Consider the following 22,841-nt stretch of genomic DNA (forward strand, 5'->3'; position numbering starts at 1 on the left):
ACTTATTAGGCTGTGATACACTGATACAATTGGACTTTAATATCAGAATTAATAAGCAAGGGCGATTTCAAACAGACGTCAAAACTTTAAAAGGGCGCATTATCGGTGATAAGCAAAAAGGAAAAACATTGCCAGAGCATTAAAACCAATAACAGAGAAGTTAATGATGTTTTTATAGGTGTTTAATTCATGATTTGCAAATTACTCAGAAATCACACGACCATTGCTGGACATCATTTATGATAAGCCAATGATATTTGCAAGAAGAGAATAATTGTTTGAACATTTGAGGCTGACAAAGCTTTTGAACTTGTCAAGCATGAACTCATTGATTACGATGTGTTAGCACTACCAACTTGATATTTAACTGCTAAATTGAGTCATGGAAATTCCCATGTCTCAACAGGGGGGATTGATATCCATAGTACAGCTAGGACAACAAACCTTTTTAAAAAATTTTGTAGGTCATGTGGAGTGTGTAGTAAACATAATGTTCAAGGGAACATGAGACCAAAAAGGAGATTCTATCGACAAAGCATCTTAACGCACTACCAAATTACTATGAGCATTGAGCAAACAGTGACTGCAAAAATGGCTTCATGGACTTGTGTTGCTGCAGAAACACAGGAAAGTGAATCCATTTGCATATTAGTCACAATAATTTGATCCCGTGGTGAGAGCCGCGTCAGAGTGGGTTCAAGCAGTCTTGACTGCTGCTTCAGGAATTAGAAAATTACATTCTTGTCCACCACATTCACATTGCACGGCGACCTAATTGTCATAGGGACACATTACACTGATAAGGTGCGGTGCGTTTCAGCCCAGCGTCACTTTTCCCGCACCAGTAGAAGGCGCCACACGACTGTGGAAGCCGCTCCAAATTATCACCAAACCGCGACTTGACCTTTTGGACATTTTTTTTTAGGACAATTTTCTCCCGACTGGAGGAACATTTTTTGTTTTGGGGATTGCAAATGGAAATTTTGTTTCAAGGGATGCTAAATTCTGTATGTTCAAGATAAGCAGCATGATGTTTTGCACTGATTCAGGCGTGTAAGACACAAAAACCAGGTGCACATTCCAGACTGACAAGAAAGAAATGAGGTGGACATTCCGAACTGATGAGGAGTAGAAGCGTTTGAGAACCAAGGTCACAAAACAGATCATTTGTAAGAGAGAAATTGTTAGAATGAGCAGGAAGAGCCTAGGCGGGTGTGAGCAAGTCAAAATTTGGGGTTTCCCATCTTTGATGGGTTGTATGGTTAGAATGTGAACTGACAGTCAAGATAAATGTTCATGTGTTCTGTCGACATTGGGCAGACAAGGGCTTTTAAAACCACAACAGGAAAAGAAAAGTTGTGCATAAAACACGTCTAAATAGTTATTTGAAAAAGCAAAACTTACTTCATAAAAATGACCCAATTATAATTGGAAACTGCCTCGCTGACAATGCAGCGAAGGCTGCAGCCCAAGGCATGACCTCAAAGTCGGCACTGCATTACTATAAGGGAAAATGAACACACACACACACACGCACCCCCCCACACACACACGCAGCAAATCAACTTGACAATTTGATATCACGCTAGGAAAAATACACCACTAATTGAATGCACACATTGGGATAACAAAGGTGCAAACAAATCCTATATGGCCACCCATATAGATTCCCAGATCTTGACTCATCAGAACCACCAGCGACTGGCACATCGGTCGCAGTCCACATGAAAAACATGTTTGACCGAAAAAGATGCAAAAGACACAATTACTGGTCAGTGTGTTCTGATCCACAGAGAAATCACGTCCGTGTGGGAGTCCAACTCTTCTTCAAGGTGTTGAAACGACTTCGTTGGGACAGTGAATGCTGAGATGGCCCTCGCCAGATGATGGCAGTGACCCCAACGGCAGCAAAGGTCGCGGGGCGTGGCGACTGGATCCACCAGTCGCAGTGCAAGCTGAAAGGCCTAGCAACGCGAATCCCTCGAACAGGAGCTCACCTGAGTCACAATCTCGGACCACACGCACATCAGAACCACACCACCAGCCACAGATACAAATGTTGAAGCCACAGAAAAAAAAGATTAGATATTGTTTGGACATTAATGACGTACATAAAGAAATTTCAGCCTTGATTGGAGAACATTACTGCATTTAAAATTTTAGTAAAATGAAACAATTATTGATGTTATGACCACTATGAAAAATTTGAAAGACACAATTTATCGGGATAATCATAGTTTTCATTTTGTTATGTGTCGTTTGTTCATGTTGCATTGTTCCTATGACAAAGACTATGGTTAATCGTATGTTTGTTGCCCAAACGTACCATTCCAATCAAATTGATGTTGAGAATGATGAACTCGAACTGGACACTGAAACCTAAAAAACACATGGACCCTTTTTGCCCCTGCCCAAACAAGTGCACACATACACCACACACAAAGATCCGCGAAGCGAGGACGGCTGTCCCATCCTACCACGAGGCAAGGGCCTCCACCAAGTCTCCCCAGGGACAAGCTCTGCGTGGAGACAGTTTTATTATTTTTCACTAGGCATATAGAAATGTTTCTTTCTATATATATATATATATATATATATGTTTTATTCCCTGATGGTCATCAAATTATGAGGATCTCGTTCCACGCCGGAAGGGAGGAGGGGAATTTTGTCCCTACTGAGGGTTTTCACCCCTCCACTGATAATCACACTGTTGTATGATTTCATTATGATGATCTGTCTTAAAGCCGTAAGGCCATGATTTAAACCCACAAACGGGGGGAAATGTAAGATGCGCTGAGGAGAGGTAATCAGTTTGTGTATTCATAATCATGTTTTTATACACTCATTAATGTTTAATACACACACATAGACACTTACTTGTTATTTTAACACACACACACACTGTATCCTGAAGATGTGTGTCAGGTTCGCCAATTTGACATATAGGGTTCATAGCTGAAAGAAGAGAGGCACTCAGCTCAAGTGGAGACAGAGAGGTTAATAATGTTTCCTTGGCAACTTCATCTCCCTTCTGTTCCTCGATGTTTTTCACACATTCCCTTTTATAACATCGAGGAATCAGATTACACTTTGAGAAATCAGATTACACTCAAGGGTGGTACAGTTCGTCTTCTCAAAAGCTTGTTTAGTCCGGTTTATCATGAGCGTGCCGTCGTGGGTCGCAGCTGACTTTGACATCAACATCTTCTATCAGGACCCAGCACGATGCTGTTTGCGTCAGACTTTGGTGCCAACTTCTTCTATCAGGGCTCATCACGATGTTGTGTTACGGCCCTGGGCTCGGGCCCACCTACAAGGCCACGCCCTTGTTGTATTGCAGTAACTCTTCCACCCTTTCGTTTGTAAAGTCAATGGACTTGTGCCTCAGCGCTGGACTGCTTTCCCGCTCGTTCCCCATTGCTGGACTGCTTTCCCGCTCGTTCCCCGTTGGTGGACTGCTTTCCTGCTCGTTACTCATGGACGTCCCAACCAACGAGCTCCACCTGGGCAGCTGGGACCAATAAAAGGACCTCGGTTCTGCTGCTCAGGGCGGCTGGGACTTTAGAGTTCAGTTTGCCTCGCTTGCGCTTGTTGTGTCTCTTGTTTGGACTTTTGTGAAGTTTGGAGACACTTGCTTTTGTTATTCATACACATTTGTCAACTTGGGTTAATACCTGTTGGTTGAGATCATTTGTTTAAACCCTACCTCTTTTCTTCACTAAAAATAAATTGTAAACTCTCTCCACACCATTTAACAGCTCGGTTTATGTTACTTCCCTCCTTCCCTAGCAGAGCCGGTCGTCACAGTTGTTTACTTCATCCTCACTTCTGAAGAAGTGCCGCCGCCCTGCCAATTGCAGACACCTCCCTGCAGTAAAGGTTTCCTCCTGTATCTCCACTCAAACTGTAAACACTCAAGCATAGTCCACTCCACTAATTTGCAACATGTCATGCGCACCATAAATTGAAATAAAGCTGTGTCATGGCAAATGTATAATAACCTCTAAATATTATTCGAACAATGTGTTTAGTTAAAGTAACATTTACACCGTGAGTTGTGATTTCCTGCCTGTTGGAGTCTTCTGGTGATTAGTTTAGACTAAACAGACTCTAATTGTATTTTAATTTCTTGTCTCCTGGTGATTCTTGAGTCAAGCTAATAAAATCAGAGCAGAGCAGGGAGGAAGAGAGAGGAAGGAGTCACGCGGAACTGCCTGCTCGCTTCTGCTTTGTCCCACTCTTTCCCCCGCCGGCCGGTGAAAATGAACGCCATGTCTGGTTCCTCCTGGCCTCTCAGCCATCTTTTTATTTTGGCTGCTACCTTTAGTAAGTTATTTCAGTAAGCTCTCCCAAAAGGCGTCAGGGCATTTAAACCTGACAAAAAGACAACTGAAAAGCATAATGTTCACAAATGTTGTTCCAGGCAAAAGCAATTTTATTTATAATGTTTGATGTAAACACAAAAAAACTCATCATCACTCAGACACAATGGTTCTTCTGGCACTGATCACATTGGCTTAGTGTCATTAAAAGAGCTTTGCAAAATTTAATTTATATTTTATTCAAAATCACATTTACATCTTACCACAAAGAGTCAGTTCCTTCAGTTTTTTGTTTTATTTTTTTTAAGCTTCAAGGATCGCTGCTATTCTCACCAGCACAATTGTGTCTCTCAGCACTATGTTTAGTGGAGAATTTTTTAGCACAAATGCTGCAACTGAATGGCTTGTCTCCACTGTGTGTTCTTGTGTGGCTTCGTAAATGCGACTTTTGAGAGAAACTCTTGGCACAAACTGAGCAGGAAAAAGGGTTTTCACCAGTGTGTGCTCTTGAGTGCGCTGTTAATTGTGACTTTCGAAAGAAACTTTTTCCGCAAATTGAGCAGGAAAAAGGTTTTTCACCACTGTGTGTTATTGTGTGGCTTGTTAAATTTGCCTTTAGAGAGAAACTCTTGCCACAAACTGAGCAGGAAAAAGGGTTTTTTCCAGTGTGTGTTCTTGCGTGACTTGTTAAATTTGACTTAAAAAAGAAGCTTTTGCCACAAACTGAGCAGGAAAAAGGTTTTTCACCACTGTGTGTTCTTCTATGTTTTGTTAAAGTTGACTTTTCAAAGAAGCTTCTGCCACAAACTGAGCAGGAAAAAGGTTTTTCACCACTGTGTGTTCTTGCGTGACTTGTTAAATTTGACTTAAAAAAGAAGCTTTTGCCACAAACCGAGCAAGCAAAAGGTTTTTCACCACTGTGTGTTCTTGTGTGTTCTGTTAAATGCGCTTTATGAGAGAGACTCATGCCACAAACTGAGCAGGAAAAAGGGTTTTCTCCAGTGTGTGTTCTTGTGTGCCTTTTTAAATGTGACTTTTTAACGAATTCCATGCCACAAACTGAGCAGGAAAAAGGGTTTTCTCCAGTGTGTGTTCTTGTGTGCCTTTTTAAATTTGACTTTTTAACGAATTTCATGCCACAAACTGAGCAGGAAAAAGGGTTTTCTCCAGTGTGTGTTCTTGTGTGCCTTGTTAAACTTGACTTTACAGAAAAGCTTTTGCCACAAACTGAGCAGGAAAAAAGTTTTTCACCACTGTGTGTTCTTGTGTGTCTTGTTAAACTTGACTTTTGAGAGAAACACTTGCCACAAAATGAGCAAGAAAAAGGTTTTTCTCCAGTGTGTGTTCTTATGTGGCTTGTTAAATGCGACTTTTGAGAGAAATTCTTGCCACAAACTGAGCAAGAAAAAGGTTTTTCTCCACGATGTGTCCTTATGTGCAGTTTTAAAGAGAATTTTGAAGTTAATGATTTCCCACAGTGAGAACATATCCATCTGTCAGTGTGACATGCCCTTTCACGTTTGGCTTGCCCATCATCATCATCATCAGGAGAGCGTGATAATGTGTCCTCATTATGTGCCTTTGATGGCGCCCAGTGGTCGCCGTCACCTTCTGTTGTCACGTGATGACTTGAACTGCTGCTTGTAGGCTCCGCCCCTCTGTTGTCCTCACTCTCATCCTTGTTTTCATCTTCAGTCTTTATAGGGACAACGTTCACTGGTGACTTGTTGATCTCCTCCTCCTCCTTTTTGATGTGAGTCCAGTCTGGCTCCTCTTTCACAGAAAGGAGATCGTTTTCACTGACGTCTGCAGGACACAAAGACAAACACACATTTGGTTTGGTCAAGTCAAAGCTCGTGCGTCGACTTTGTCTTATATTGTTTCTACCGTGCTACCTTGGCTTGTGCCTGCCGCATACGAAGCAATGCGTGCAACCCCGATTTGGACCGGACCATGGGGGCATTTCACAAAATTACGTCCTACGATGTAAACCTCCATTTTCTCGCAGCACAACAGTGATAAACGAGCATTTAAAAAGGAAGCACGTTGCGGCCGATGCCCTATTTCATTCCTGACATGGTCACAGACGTTTCTGGAAGCGAGCTGAAGTTAGCACACACAGGCTATTGTGTAACATATTGATGCAGACCACTGGGGGCCATCGCAACATAATGTCATTGATAGAATAGAAATCCTTCAAGTGAAGATGCATTCCTTGCAGCATGCGCTTGTTCACTGATGAGATCCGAGTAACCCTGGATGGACGCATTAAATGTATTTTAAATGTTTGGCTGGGGTGAAACTACGCACATGAAGACAGAACAGTGCAGATCCACCGGAGGTTCATTGACTCTCACCCGACCGACCAAGACAGAACAAAGTTCTTCAATAAATAAGACCAATACGTACTTGATTTTTTAAAAAACGTAATAATTTGTGTTTTATTCACAAACATTGATCGACCTCCATTGATCTTATTGCTGCAGTGTGCACAGTTTTTAGAGTCAGGTCGAATCATTCCATAAGGAATTGCATGAACAAGATATGTCAGAGAAGTTATTGTCAAAAACGAGACAAGCCTTCATAAATGAATCACCCAGCCAAGATTATCTTTGTCACTTGCGAGGAGCAGTCCGGCAAAGAGAAAAGCGTTCCCGCTCCTGTGCGGCCTTTTATTGAAGCACAGCAAAGCAATTTGAATATGAAAACTCATAAAGAATGGAAAAACATGAACACTTTGACTTCATCACACCCGTCCACACTCTTCCTGTTGTTCGAACGGTTTCAGCTTACAAGACATGTTTGGGTCACACTTCTGTTCAATGCGAGCTAAACGGTTTCCTGTCAAACACGGTTCAAGACGTGCATCTGTTTTTGTGGCTTCCGGCTAAACTGCCAGCATAGACACAACTCTGTTACCACTGAACTCACGTTTTCCTGTTTAAGAGGTCCATGTTTTTGTGACCTTCTATTAACCCGTAAGCATAGTTTTGAAACATGATGACATGACAAACTTCTTTAACAACATATAAAAACTGGAAAATGTGAAATGTTAAATAATCAGTTAAAATAAAAAAACTAGGAAAAAAACACGGAGTTTACCCCCCACTATTGGTTATTCTTTGGCATCCATGTTCTGCACTGATTTCATTTGGCAAAAACAAATGTTCAGCAGACCTGCAAGTAAAAGGCAATATTTAAAAATAAAACGGCAATAACCTTGAACGATTTCCCCAAACAACTTAATGTTGTGATGCATATGTTTAACGACAGAAAGTCGTTCTTTAGAAAGCAAATGAGAGTAAGACGTGTACAAACCTGCTTTGAGTGGCACAACACGAGGCTGGTTGCAAACTTCGTCCAGCAGTTGAAGATGTTGCTCGTTCTCTTCTTTTATTCCACAAAGTTCCTCTTTGTACTTGGGTGTCGTTCTTTCACACATTTTCAAATGATAATTCCAATAATTCCGATCTCTGCTTGACGTAGAGTCATGTGCCTCTTTTGTTAGCGGCTAGCTAGCTAACAAGCTAAGCTAACTACGCCGAGAAGCATCAACGGTCGAAGATGAGGTTATCGGGACACAAAGACTTAATGAATTATGTCGTAGTCCTTTAGAGTAGCACTGGACATCCTTTGATAAAATTACAGTCAGTTCCACACTAAATCAGAAGAATTTAGCGGTGGCTGTTTTTATTTCGGTGTAGACGAGTCGGTGGATGTGGTCAAGGTCCTTCGGAAGCTGCGCGCTTGCTAATGACGTCATGCTTTAAGCACGTATTTTTCAAATATCTTTCTTTGCGGTTTCGGAGCCAAGATGGCTGCGACGTAAGAGAACGTATGTTGTTCAGATAGTCAAGGGGTTTTGTGATTAACACCAAGTTATGTAAGTACAAGTTGATTTTTTTAAGCTTTCACGCATCCAACCTTGTATTTTGAAGTGAGACACGTTTTTTTTGGATGGGAAAGGGAGTTAAAGGGAAGAAAAGGAAGAAAAGCAATAACTTGTCGACAGCGGAGTCCTCAGTCATGCCCAGCGACGACACAACTGTCGCGGTAATAATGGAAGAAGTTGATGGAAATATGGAACTTTCAAGCTTTAAAATACCCCAGAACGGTACTCCAAAAAAACCGGCACCGAAAAGAGCAAAGCGAAGATGAAGGTGGTATACTAGCGGCAATTAAGGCTCTATCTGCTAAACACGATGAGACTTTTCAGAAAATTTCAACCATTGAGAAAACAACGGAGGCCACTTCACAAGAGCTTGCAAAACTAACTGCGACAGTCCAACAACTAACGTTAGATGTTAGACAACAAAAAGAAAAAGGAGTACAAATGGAGAAGGAAATTAAGAAACTCCAGGCTGAAAATAAACTCCTGAAAGCAAGTATTGCAGAGAGCCATCGCTACAGCCGTCGCTGGTCATTGAAGATTCACGGAATAAAGGAAGAAGACAACGAGAATATCAGGTCCAAAGTTATCACCATCCTGGAGGGAACTGCACCATCCACCCGAGGTTGCTTGAAGGAGGGGATTGACATCGTTCACCGCATTGGACAGAGCCGTCCAGACGGCTCGACTCGCTCAACTTTAGTCCTGTTTGCTTTGCGACGACACCGGGATGCTGTTTGGAAGGAGGCGAGAGGTTCCAAGTTTCTTCTTGACAACAAGCTGAGGATCACCGAAGCTTTGTCCCCAGAGGATAAAGCTTTGGCCTTTGGTTCAGAAAGCAAGAGAAAGAGGGGAAAAAGCTGTTTTCCGTGGTCCTTTCGTCTTCATAAATGGGAAGAAGATGGACTTTCCACAGGTAACTTAAAATAAATTGGTCTTTTTGACTAAAGTGGGCTAATCCGGAACAAAACTGTAGAATGTTTGAGACTGTGCAGACTTTCATGGGACCCCTTTTGGAGACAATTATTATTTAATGTGAACTTGATTTTAAATAATTCGTTATTTTAATTATTTGGTTGTTTAATAGTTTATTTATAATTTATTTAATTTCTACACTAGTATATTTCGAATACAAGGTTGTTTTGAATTTTTTAGAAAAGATTCGTTTTGATTACAAAAGGTTCCTTATATTTATGTGTGTGTGTGTGTGTGTGTGCGTATGTGTGTGTGTGTTTGTTTGTTTTTTTATTTTATTATTTTATTAATTTTTTTTATATATCTTCTGTCTTACTTATTTATATATATTAATATACACATTTTATTTAATTATTATTCATTTATTTATTTATTATTTATTTATTTTCTTTTTTATATATTTATTTATTATTACTAAACTCTTCTTTTTTCTTCTTCAAACCATTCCTATACTTTGTTGCACTAATCACTCGTCCTACAACTGTCTGACATCTTCAATCACTAAATAGTCTACACATACTTTAGATCCTTTATTCTTCAAATTTGTTTAACTCACAATTGTGCTGTGAGAGCAACATGTTCTTTTACTAAATGCTTAGATAATTTAAATGGTTGTTAATCGCCACCTCTTCAGATCTTTATTTTCTAAAAGCGCATTTCTTGTCTGGTATTTCAAAATTTCAAGTGTTCTACTCTGTTTTCATGGATCATTTGTTTAAGTCTCTTAATGTTGTGTCCTTAAATGTTAAAGGTCTGAGGGATATTACTAAGCGTAAGGCAATTTTTTTGTTTTGTAAAAAATCAGAAGCTGACTTAATTTTGCTTCAGGAAACACATTCTGGCGAGTCAGACATTAATTTTTGGAAAACACAATGGGGGAATCTATCTTATTTTAGCCACGGCACTAATCATTCTGCAGGGGTCTTGATTTTCTTGCATAAATTCAAGGGAGAAGTTCTTGAGACAATATCTGCTAGTGATGGTAGATGGATTCTGTTGATAGTTAAACAAGACAATGCTAAATTTATCATTTGCAACATATACGGATTGAACTCTCACAGTCTTAATAAAATATTATTTGAATTAATAAATTTAAAATTAAAGGACCTCAACAAAAAATACCAAGGAGCTGTCACCATTATTTGTGGAGATTTTAACGAGTGCCCAGACGACACAAAGGATCGATATCCTCCGAGATTATCCCAGAGATCAACAAATAACCTTCTGTCATTACTTTGCTCTAATCTCTCCCTGACTGATGCTTGGCGATTTTTTTTAACCCCAATGTGGTGGAATTCACTTGGTGTAATAGAAATGCAACACTGAAATCTAGAATAGATTTATTTTTAATATCATCTATTCTTCAATTTGTAAAAGAAGTTCATCATCAATATGCCCCATTAACAGATCACATGCAAATAATTTTAAAATTGGGTAAAACCCAAGAAAACTGTTAGGTTGAAGATATATTTTATCCCATATTTTACTCTATTAGTATTGCAAAAGAATTGTTCCACAGCGTGACCTATGTTTGACCATATGGATGAGAAGACTTCACAGAGAAGCGGATGCCTGAGGACTGGATCAACGTCTGCAACATCAAAAGAGGTGTGCCGAGACACACCTCTGAAACAAAAGGACTGAGACTTTAGTACCAGAGCACTAAAAGGCATATCTGCCTTTTCAATCAGTGGATGACTGCCATTGATGTCTGTCTTTCCTCTTGTGTCTGAGATGTTTACATATTCCTGCTGGTGCTCCCCCCTTCACCCCTTAGTGCAAATACGTTGTATTGTTAGGGACTTCCCTAATAAAATAGAGGGCTCGGCGGAGTGTGCTCCAGAACGAAGTTGGAGATGTAACTGAGCACACCTCCGTTCGTTCTCCTCGCGAGTAAAAGATCAACTCGTCTTCCTTCCATTCATTTAGCCTTTCTTCAGTGAATGCTTAGGTGATTGAACCTGACAGTAATTATTAAATGCATCTGAGGGGATATTTGAAGAGTTTGAGTTTTGTTCAATGGACCATACATATACGAGCCAGCCAAACACAGCGAGAAAACCAGCACTGACTCCAGTCGCCATCAAGTTGCCAACTCCTGACATTCCAAAACCTTTGAGAGAAACTGAGACTATTTGCGTTTCTCTTTCTGGTTCTTTTTATAGTTCAACTTCTAGATCTGTTTTTCACCTTTTCACAGTGTAATGAAGGCCAGTTGAGCAAGTGGAACAAGTAATTTTATTGATAGTGGAAGGCACCGATTTCATAAGCACCGTTTCTTCTCACACCTTTTCCATTAGGTACGATTAAAAAGACGACTGAAAAGCATAACATTAACAAATGTTGCTCTAGGCAAATGCAATTAATTTCATTTACATGTTTGGTGTTAACACAAAAAAAAAAACATCACTCAGACACAATGGTTCTTCTGGCACTGATCACATTGGCTTAATGTCAATAAAAAAGCTTTGCAAAATTCAATACATCATATTTTATTCAAAATCACATTTACATCTTACCACAAAGAGTCAGTTCCGGGACGGAGCTCAGCACCTGGCGGGGAGCCGGGACGGGACTCAGCAGCTGGCGAGGAGCCGGGACGGGGCTCAGCAGCTGGCGAGGAGCCGGGACGGGGCTCAGCAGCTGGCGAGGAGCCGGGACGGGGCTCAGCAGCTGGCGAGGAGCCGGGACGGGGCTCAGCAGCTGACGGTGAGCCGGAGTGGGACTCTGGAGGTTGCAGCTGGTGAGGGACCGGCACTGGAAGCTGCAGCCGACGAGGGAGCGGCGTGGGTTGCTGCAGCTGACGTGGAAGCGGCGTGGGTTTCTGCAGCTGACGTGGAAGCGGCGTGGGTTTCTGCAGCTGACGTGGAAGCGGCGTGGATTGCTGCAGCTGACGTGGAAGCGGCGTGGATTGCTGCAGCTGACGTGGAGGCGGCATGGTCTGCGCAGCTGGCGTGGAGGCGGCATGGGTTTCTGCAGCTGACGTGGAGGCGACATGGGTTGCTGCAGCTGACGTGGAGGCGACTGCGGGCCGGGCGCAGCATTCGGACCGGGCGCAGCCGAGACGGGGGACCTGATCCCCATCAGCCTTCTTCATGTCGACCAGCTGGGCTTGAAGTGAGGAGACCTGCTTCTCCGCGTTCCTCTTGCCCTCTTCTGCCTCAGCCAGCATCTTCCGCAGAGCGTTCCGCTCGTCCTCCTGCTGCCGCAAGCGAGTGGAGAGGCTCAGCTTTTGGCGAGTCTCCTCTTGGAGCATCTCCTGTGCATCCTGCAGCTGCGACTCCACTGAAGACAGGTCTTGGCTGACTTTGATGTTTCTGCCCTCGGCTTCAGTCAGCAGACTGTTGACATTGTCCAGCTCCGACTGCATCTTGGCCAACTTGTCAGCCATCTCCCGCCTCTGCTGTTCGCTCTCTCCAAACTTGACCTGCAGCTCTTGCTGTGCTGCAGTTGAGTCTAAAGTGTCCTCCAACTCAGTCTTGAGAGCTTCCAGCTCCTCTCCAAGGTCTCTGCGCGCCTCATCTGCCTTGTTGCGCGCCTGTCTCTCCGATTCCAGATCCTCCTGCAGCTCCGAGATCTGAGCTTCCAGTTCCTGGTTCCTCTTCTGGGCGAGGTTCTCCTCCTCCCTCTTTGCCAGTACAGCCAGCATCTCCTCCTCCTTCTGGGCCAAGTGAGCTTCCATTTTAGCAAAGTGGGCCTGAAGTTCAGAAATCTGGTCACTGATTGAGTCCGGGTTGCGCTGGGCGTCTGAAAGATGGTAGATATACTCGAGATTGTCCTTTTGATCCGAGTCGATGATCAGATGGGGTGGAATGACGGGTAAACCGTCGATGACGTAATCTGGAGACGAGGGGAGTGTAGCAGACGTGGCGCTGAGCTGATCGGCAGGTTGAGGGAGGTTGTCCGTGTGGCGGTGTCCATGACGCCGCCGCGAGCCCCTCGCTGGGTCCTTCTTTCTGGGTCGGGTCATTCTGTCGGGGGCTCGCCTTACGGCGAGGAGGAGGTGGACCCAAAAGGCGAGGAGGCCGAGAGGTGGGTAACGTGAAGGGAATTTATTAAATGAAACAAACAAGGACAAACAACGTGGCAGGGTGCTAGGTATCAAGGGCAACCAAAACGTGACTAACAGAAAAGGAGGACGAGGAACAGAAGCCGGGGCAAAACGCTGAGGGACGTAACGGGAACGGGAACGAGGACGTGAACAAGAGCATGAGCTTGACAGGAACAAACGTGGTCGTGGAAGTCCGGAAAGTGTGGCAATGACCCGACGCTGAGTAGTTGGTCTGGGAAGCTTAAATAGTCCGAGTAATCAGGGGAGCAGATGGGAATCAGGTGCGTGATGGTTGACAGGGAACAGGTGCGTGGCTGGTGAGGACGAGATGGCTGAGAGGGAAACGCCCCTACACAGCTGACAAAACAATAACAGAAAAGCACATGGCACGAAGGAGGGAAGAAAATAACAACAAACACACTGACATGCCCGACACGGGTCATGACAATTCAGGAATAATTTGCCCATCTTGCAAAGCCAAATTCTAACATTGTGCCATATTAGCTGGATATCATTAGGACATTATTGCGAACCAACACTTCTGGATTGTGGTGATTATCGGCACAACGAAATGTATACGTTGTAAAATTGTTTCTGGGGGCAATGCCTGTGAGGATGCCACTGTCTAGATTATATACAAAGAAAGCTTTTACAACAGTCTGGGAATTGAAATAGATATAGATATAAAATTTGGTGGGTCTACGTTAATTACAATATCTTATTCAAGTGCCTGATACAAGCTTCACAAACAAGTTTAAAAAGGTGATTGAGTGCAATTAATGTTTACCAGACGAACAAGTGTGTCTGCACATAGACGAGAATGCAAGTCAGTAAATAAAGACACACAAGCTTGCAGCATTACGTTACCTGCGTGACTTCTTAAGATAGAAGACAGAACATTACATGGTACCAGGTCGCGGGTCAAGAAAAGGACTGACGCGAGATGGACTCCATAAGGCCACCAGAAGCGCTAAAAATGAAGGGAAATCTGGACGTGAGTTGGCGGGCTTTCAAGCAACAATTCCTGCTCTACCTTGCCGACGTGGGAGTCGGAAACAGAGCGGACGAAAGAAAAATAGCCCTTTTGCGAACCAATGCCGGAGCCGAGGCCATCGAGGTATTCAATGAACCCGAAGATAAAGACAAGTTTGAAAAGGTCCTGTGGATTTAATTAATAATAATAATAATAATAATATTCCCTTTATTAGTCCCACAATGGGGAAATTCGAGATTCGAACCCAGGCCTCCTGGGGAGACTGGGTCCTGAACGCGGCGCCTTGTAGATACACTTGCAAAGACATTTTCAAGTCGGACCGTTCAAGAGAAGCTATATCGTCCAACACTCACTCAGTGGTGCGTGAGTGTGTTTCTGGATATTATTTGTCCAGCCGTGGTGTCATAAATGATGGTATTTTGATGTGGATTCATTCAAGTAGGACAAAGTAGGACTTCACTGAAGGCACCTTAAATTACTTCCATACCCTGGAAGGTCACTGACCTCGCGAGAGAATTGCCCCCACCATAAACAATGCTCAGGCCTATTTTCTCTCAGGGCAGTATCTGGTTACATCTGAACTTCAGCACCAAGACTGGTCACTTCTGTGACCTCCAGTCCCTTCATAGTTTCATAAAGAGAATTACTTCCCAGATCTATATTAGGCCATTTAAAAATACATGACTTTTTTTTATTTCAATTTATATTTAAGCTTGCTGATGTAATACTACAATATTTATTCAATTATTTTAATATGCAAAATTATATCAATTAATTTAAACCTTTTTATTTCACACTTGAATATTTCTTAACAAATTTGTTCATTTGAATATGTATGCAATTTAAATTATTCCATCCATCCAGCCATTTTCTGCCGCTCATCCGGGGTCGGGTTATTGAATTAATTTTTTAAGTATTTTTTATAATTCAATATTTATTTCAAGATCAGGACTCTTCTCAAATAGTTCAATATTTATAAAATGTTTCTATATTTGTTATTAATTGAATTAAGTCTGTATGTGATTTCCAATTTTACATTTTAATATTTTCCCATTTCACTATATAAATAATCCAATGTATAAAAAATATAATAGAGCATGAAAAAAAATATTTGGTATATTTGACAAAATGATAGTTTTCCCGAAGTGAGATTCTGCTTAGCAATAAACCCCAAACGCTTGATAGAGCTCAACCTAGAAAGTGTATTTGGGCAGTCAGAAATTTATTCAGAAAGTGTAATATTAAATGTATGTGAGGGGATATTTGAAGAGTTTGAGTTTTGTTCAATGGACCATACATATACGAGCCAGCCAAACACAGCGAGAAAACCAGCGCTGACTCCAGTCGCCATCAAGTTGCCAACTCCTGACATACCAAAACCTTTGAGAGAAACTGAGATGATTTGCGTTTCTCTTTCTGGTTCTTTTTAGAGTTCAACTTCTAGTTCAGTTTTTCACCTTTTCACACAGCGTAATGAAGGCCAGTTGAGCAAGTGGAACAAGTGATTTTATTGATGATTGTGGAAGGCAACGATTTCATAAGCACCGTTTCTTCTCACACCTGTACCATTAAGTAAAAAGACAACTGAAAAGCATAACGTTAACAAATGTTATTCCAGGCAAAGGCAATTAATTTTATTGACATGTTTGATGTAAACACAAAAAAAAATCATCACCACTCAGACACAATAGTTATTCTGGCGCTGATCCCATTGGCTTAATGTCGATAAAAGAGCTTTGCAAAATTAAATTTTTCATATTTTATTCAAAATCACATTTACATCTTACCACAGTCAGTTGCTTCAGTTTTTTGTTGTCTTTTTTTTAAGCTTCAAGGATCGCTGCAATTCTCACCAGCACAATCGTGTCTCTCAGCAAGACGTTGAGTGAAGAATTTTTGAGCACAAACGCTGCAACTAAATGGCATGTCTCCACTGTGTGTTCTTGTGTGGCTTTGTGAACTTGACTTTACAGAGAAGCTTTTGCCACAAACTGAGCAGGAAAAGGGTTTTTCTGCACTGTGTGTTCTTGTGTGGGTTGTTAAATTTGACTTTACAGAGAAGCTTTTGCCACAAACTGAGCAGGAAAAAGGTTTTTCTCCAGTGTGTAATCGTGTATGTGTTTTTAAATTCCACTTAAAAGAAAAGCTTTTGCCACAAACTGAGCAGGAAAAGGGTTTTTCTCCACCGTGCGTTCTTGTGTGGCTTCGTAAATGCGACTTTAGAGAGAAACTCCTGGCACAAACTGAGCAGGAAAAAGGTTTTTCTCCACTGTGCGTTCTTGTGTGGCTTCGTAAATGCGACTTTAGAGAGAAACTCCTGCCACACACTGAGCAAGAAAAAGGTTTTTCTCCAGTGTGTGTTCTTGTGTGGCAAGTTAAATTTGACTTTATAGAGAAGCGTCTACCACAAACTGAGCAGGAAAAAGGTTTTTCTCCACTGTGTGTTTTTGTGTGTTTTGTTAAACTTGACTTTTGAGAGAAGCATTTTCCACAAACTGAGCAAGAAAAAGATTTTTCTCCACTGTGTGTTATTGTGTGTTCTGTTAAACTTGACTTTTGAGAGAAGCATTTTCCACAAACTGAGCAAGAAAAAGGTTTTTCTCCACTGTGTGTTCTTGTGTGTTTTGTTAAATTTCCCGTGTCAGAGAATCCTTTGCCACAAACTGAGCATGAAAAAGGCTTCTCTCCACTGTGTGTTCTTGCGTGCCTTACTAAATGAGACTTTAGAGAGAAGCTTTTGTCACAAACTGAGCATGAGAAAGGCTTCTCTCCACTGTGTGTTCTTGCGTGCCTTACTAAATGAGACTTTTGAGAGAAGCTTTTGCCACAAACTGAGCAAGAAAAAGGTTTTTCTCCACTGTGCATTCTTGTGTGGATTGTTAAATCAAACTTTTGATAGAAGCTTTTGCCACAAACTGAGCAAGAAAAAGGTTTTTCTCCACTGCGCGTTTTTGTGTGTCTTACTAAATGAGACTTTCGAGAGAAGTTTTTGCCAAAAACCGAGCAGGAAAAAGGTTTTTCACCACTGTGTGTTTTTCTGTGCCCTTTTAAAGACAGCTTTGAAGAGAATGAGTCAGTGTGACATGCCCTTTCACCTTTGGCTTGCCCATCATCATCGTCATGAGCATCATCATCGTCATGAGCGTCTGATAATGTGTCCTCATTATGTACTTGTGATGGTCCCCAGTGGTCTTCATCACCTTCTGTTGTCACGTAATGACTTGAACTGCTGCTTGGAGGCTCCGCCCCTCCCTTGTCCTCACTCTCATCCTTGTTTTCATCTTCAGTCTTTATAGGGAGAACGTTCACTGGTGACTTGTTGATCTCCTCCTCCTCCTCCTCCTTTTTGATGTGAGTCAAGTCTGGCTCCTCTTTTACATAAAGGAGATCGTTTTCACTGACGTCTGCAGGACACAGAAAGACAAATTTGGTTTGGTCAAGTCAAACCTCATGCAGCGACTTTGTCTTATATTGTTTCTACCGTGCTACCTTGACTTGTGCCTGCCGCATACGGAGCAATGCGTGGACCCCAACTTGGACCGGACCATGGGGGCATTTCACAAAATTACGTCCTACGATGTAAACCTCCCTTTAGCAGCACAACTGTGATAAACGAGCATTTAAAAAGGAAGCACGTTGCGGCTGATGCCCGATTTCATTCCTGACATAGTCACAGACGTTTTTGGAATATGTATTCGAATTCAACTAAGATACACCATAATATTTTAAGAGTTTACTGAATTATTTTGGAACTGCAATGATGCTTAACAGCTATTAGGGTGTCAGTAATGAGTAACAAAGTAACACAAGACCTCCCACTGATACATCATGATTGTCATTTGGATAAATTACCAGGAACTATGAGTTGTGGGGGTGATGCAAACCACCTGGGCCACAGGAACTTTATGACCAGGAACTAAATGTTCCTGGCCTTGTTGGTAGAAAAGGGGGTTGTGGCGTACTCCCTTTTTAAGCCCATAGTAAGACAAAGATGCAGATGCATTCCTTGCAGCATGCGCTTGTTCACTGATGAGATCCGTGCAACCCTGGATGGATGCATTCAATGTATTTTAAATGTTTGGATGGGGTGAAACTATGCACACGTGCACAAAACAGTGCAGGGCCACCCGAGGTTCATTGACTCTCACCCGACCAAGCCAGTAAAAAGTTCATAAATAAATAAGACCAATACATTCTTGATTTAAAAAAAAAAAAAAAACTTAATATTTTGTGTTTTATTCACTAAAATTGATCAACCGCTATTGACGTTTTCGCGGCAGTGTGCACATTTTTAGAGTCAGGCGGAATTCCTTCCGTAAGGAATTGCTTGAACAAAATATAAAAACCAGAAAATGTTATTTTGTTATTTCAAATGTAAATTTTATACTGGGAAAAACATGGAGTTCACCCCCCACTATTGGTTATTCTTTGGCATATATTTTCTGCACTGATTACATTTGACATAAACAATTGCTCAGCAGACCTGCAAGTAAAAGGCAATATTTAAAAATAAAACGGCAATAACCTTGAACGCATTTCCCCAAACAACTTAATGTTGTGATGCATATTTCTAATGAAAGAAAGTCGTTCTTTACAAAGCAAATGAGAGTAACACGTGGACAAACCTGCTTTGTGTAGCACAACACGAGGCTGGTTGCAAACTTCGTCCAGCAGTTGATGATGTTGCTCGTTCTCTTCTTTTATTCCACAAAGTTCCTCTTTGTACTTGGGTGTCGTTATTTCACACATTTTCAAATGATAATTCCAAAAAATCCGCACTCGATCTCTGCTTGGCGATGAGTCATGTGCCTCTTTTCGTTAGCGGCTAGCTAGCTAACAAGCTAAGCTAACTACGCCGAAAAGCATCAACGCGCGAAGATGAGGTTATCGGGACACAAATACTTAATGAATTATGTCGTAGTACTTTAGAATATCAACGGACTTCCTGTGAGAAAATTACAGTCAGTTCCACACTAAACCAGAAGAATTTAGCGGTGGGTGTTTTCGTTCCTGTGTGGACGGGTCGGTGGATGTGGTCGAGGTCCTTCGGAAGCTGCGCGCTTGCTAATGACGTCATGCTTTAAGCACGTATTTTTCAAATATCTTTCTTTGCCTCTGTGTTTGTTTTTACCCCTGGCTGTTCTGTTTCAATATATATTCTATGTAATATTTTAATTCGGTTGATAAAAAAATGTAACAAAAAAATTAAAATAACGCCACAAAAGCGAGTCAGCTCCGACGTCACTTCCGCCTATGCCCGGAGAAGCCGCTGCTGGAACAGCAGTGGGAAGGTTACGTTTCTCCTACCGAATTTGCAACAATGCTGTGGTTCACTCGGGCTGCAAGATTGTATGAATATAATGTCGGCATATACTAGCAGTGCCTCTCAATTATTTCACGCCCGCCCCTACCAAGAAGAAAAAGATTCGCGCCCCCCCCCACCGCCAATTTTTTTCTGTCTTTGTATATTGAGATTAGATTGTCAATAAAATATCCCTTAACTAACCTACATTGATAAGAAATATAATTTCGAGAACTATTATAGAGAGGATCTCGAAGCTCAGTACTCTGTTGTGCAAATATTGATGAGATGACAAATATTTGTCATGTCATGTCATGATCCACACCGCTTATCCTGAACAGGGTCGCGGGAGAGTGCTGGAGCCAATTCCAGCTGACTTCGGGGCGAAAGGCACACGACACCCTGAACTGGTCGCCAGCCAGTCACAGGGCAGACATAGACACCGTCACTGAGTGGGAACTGAACCCACGTTGCCTGCACACAACTCAGGCGAGTGTACCACACCACCATCAGTGACATGATAAATATTTACTTATACGTTTTTTGCCAAAAACTTTATTAACATTAACAAACAGTTATTAATACGTACATAATATAGAAAAGACAAAAAGAAGAGCCAGGGGGATTTTAAACAAAAATTCTATATGAATAACATAAAGCAACAGCTTTAGTATTGTTGGAGTTGAGTCACCGTGGAAATGAGAAGTATTTAGTAAATCAACTTTTAAAAGCCAAACTTACGCCAATGCGTGTTCGGTTTTTGTACTCAAGAGGAAAGGGGTCAAATAAAGACTCAACAACTGATTAGAGTTCCGATATTTAGTTTCTTCCATTTCTGGAGTTCAGGAAATAGTACAAAGACAGATATCTGGGTGGCTTTTTCTTAATCTCACGAGAAACTGCACTCGGGCGAGCACAGTCAAAAAATGTGCACCATCTTTCAGCCCAGCTTCAGTTTTTATTGGAGTTTTTTATGTCAAGAGTAATGTAGGTTGAATCGGTTGAATCGGTCGTCCTCGCTCCCTCCCACGGCACGGGTCCACGTCCAAGGCAAGGTCCTCCCCAGGTTAGTCATCGTCTGGATAGTTGATTCCTGTCTGGTCCCCAAGACTGGCACGCCAAGGCTGGCCTTCTCCGGCGGGCAGTCTCTCCGTCTCTCCAGCTGGCATTGTTCTGGAATCTTGTCGGTGTGCATGTGTGCGTGTGTATGGGCACATGTATATGCAGGTATACGTGTATGTGCAGGTGTAAGGGTGTGTCTGTGTTTATGCATGCGTATGTGCATGTGCTCTGATCTCCAATTGTTCCGTCTTTCAGAATGTGTTTTTTTATAGCGTCTGCGTGAGTCCTCCAGTGCCCAATTTGGTATGTTTGCATCTCTACAGCCAATGTGGAGAATGTGCTTCGTCGTATTTGACCACGAAGTGCTGTGAATGTGAATGCAAGTCATGGAAATGCTATGTGTGCAAATTTGTTCTCACTACCCAAAATTTCAATAAAGTTCACACATTTAAACTAAGTACTATAAATTTAGCATATGAGAAAAATATAATAAATCAGAAAACAGGACTACAATCCCAGTTATTCTTGTGACCCGTGCTTCTACTTTCATCTGATAAATGCTTTTTGTTTCATCAATGTTTAACATATTCCGTAAATATGAACCTGCTAAATTAAATAATTGACCTTCTGTCCTGTAAGTGTTTAAAATAATGCCAGCAATCATAATACAATCCTTCATTTATTGCAGTCGTCTTATCATTGCAGTTGTCAGGGTCGCCGGTCGGCGAGGAGGAGGTGGACCCAGAATGTGAGGAAGCTGGAGAAGGTGTAACTTAAGCAATTTATTAGGGGACCAAAATAATGACAGACAACGGGGCAGGGTGCGTGGGGGGGCGAAAGTGGGGGCGAGAGTGGGGGCGAGAGTGGGGGCGAGAGTGGGGGCGAGAGTGGGGGCGAGAGTGGGGGCGAGAGTGGGGGCGAGAGTGGGGGCGAGAGTGGGGGCGAGGACAAGAGCATGAACGAGATCAGAGAGCGGTCGTCACAGTCCGTAACGGAGTAATGCACCGCCAATGAGTTGTCGGAGTGAGGTGTTCAAATAGTCCAGTAATTAGGGGAGCAGATGGGCATCAGGTGTGTGAGGGTAACGGGGAACAGGTGCGTGGCTGGTGGGGAACGAGTGCTGGAGGGAACGCCCCACTCAGCTGACTAAATAAACAGAATGAGCACATGGCAGGAAGGTGAAGAAAATAATAACAAAAACACTGACATGACCGACACGGGTTATGACAGCAGTATTTTTTTTATCATTGCAGCATTTTATTAATTTTCCCTCTGTACCATAGACAGACATTCGGAGTGTTTCCTTACACTTGTAAATGTTGTGGGATGTAAGTGTGTATATACACATGGGGATTTGTGTATTTACGTATATACTGTTTATATTCGCATAGGTTTGCTTTTTCTGAATGTCTGCTGCAAATGTTATACATGAACGGCTACATTGCACCACCGCCTCGGTGTGATCTATATCTTTGCTGCTGTAACACTGCAAATTTCCCCATTGTGGGAATATGAAAGGACATCCTTATCTTTATCTTTAAAAACCTTGTGTTGGTGCTTGCAAAATAATTTTCCATAAGATTAAGATTGAACAAAATGGTGAAACAAAAATTTAAAAAGTAAATACTGTAACTATTAAACATTGAATACTAAATTATTCCTAAAACAGATCAATGAATCTTGAAATTAATAGTGAATTATTGTAGTTTAATAAATACTGAAACGAATAATGAAATATTACAGTACTTTAAATAAATACCGAAATCATTTTCAAACACAATAACAGTTAAGTAATAAAAGAGTGACATATTTTAATTTAAAATTCGCAATCACATCACAACCTGGTGAAAAACCCTGTAAAAAGGCAAATATGTTGACATAAAGTATCACTTTATCATGTCAACTGTTAATAACAGGAAAATACATTTGGAATACAATCCAACCAACAACATGGTGTCAGATGTGAAAACAAAACCAGCAACAAAAGTAAAATTCAATACATCTCTCAAGTTCATATTTGGGAACTAAAATGTTTGTTCATGTGCATCTTAGGTTTTTCTCTATGTTTAGAAGAAGATAACGATGATTTGCATCGCAAATGGCGACATCTGTCGGTAAGTTGGTGACAGTGCTCCACAAAGCCAGCAGCCAATCATATCACAGCGGGGTGTGGCCTGCTCTTCCGCTTTCGTGACGAACAGACTGCCATTTTCTCGAAGGAAAAAAACGACGCCAATTCCCAAACC

The 22,841-nt window shown here is 41.8% G+C and overlaps 1 protein-coding gene across 1 annotated transcript; it reads right to left on the reverse strand.

Moving 5' to 3' along the window:
* Positions 1 to 1,184: 1,184 nt before the first annotated feature.
* On the reverse strand, positions 1,185 to 21,552 carry LOC148342362 (uncharacterized). Its single transcript, XM_088288156.1, has 4 exons — positions 21,402 to 21,552; positions 16,195 to 17,146; positions 4,818 to 5,773; positions 1,185 to 1,204 (listed from the first exon to the last, which is right to left on the reverse strand). Exons 1-4 carry the CDS (start codon positions 21,550 to 21,552, stop codon positions 1,185 to 1,187), a joined length of 2,079 nt encoding a protein of 692 aa, XP_088144282.1.
* Between the last annotated feature and the right edge of the window lie 1,289 nt (positions 21,553 to 22,841).

This window comes from Idiotropiscis lumnitzeri, chromosome 2 (assembly GCF_059441095.1).
Source record: "Idiotropiscis lumnitzeri isolate Australia: NSW breed Sydney's pygmy pipehorse chromosome 2, RoL_Ilum_1.0, whole genome shotgun sequence".
NCBI classification, from domain to species: domain Eukaryota; kingdom Metazoa; phylum Chordata; class Actinopteri; order Syngnathiformes; family Syngnathidae; genus Idiotropiscis; species Idiotropiscis lumnitzeri.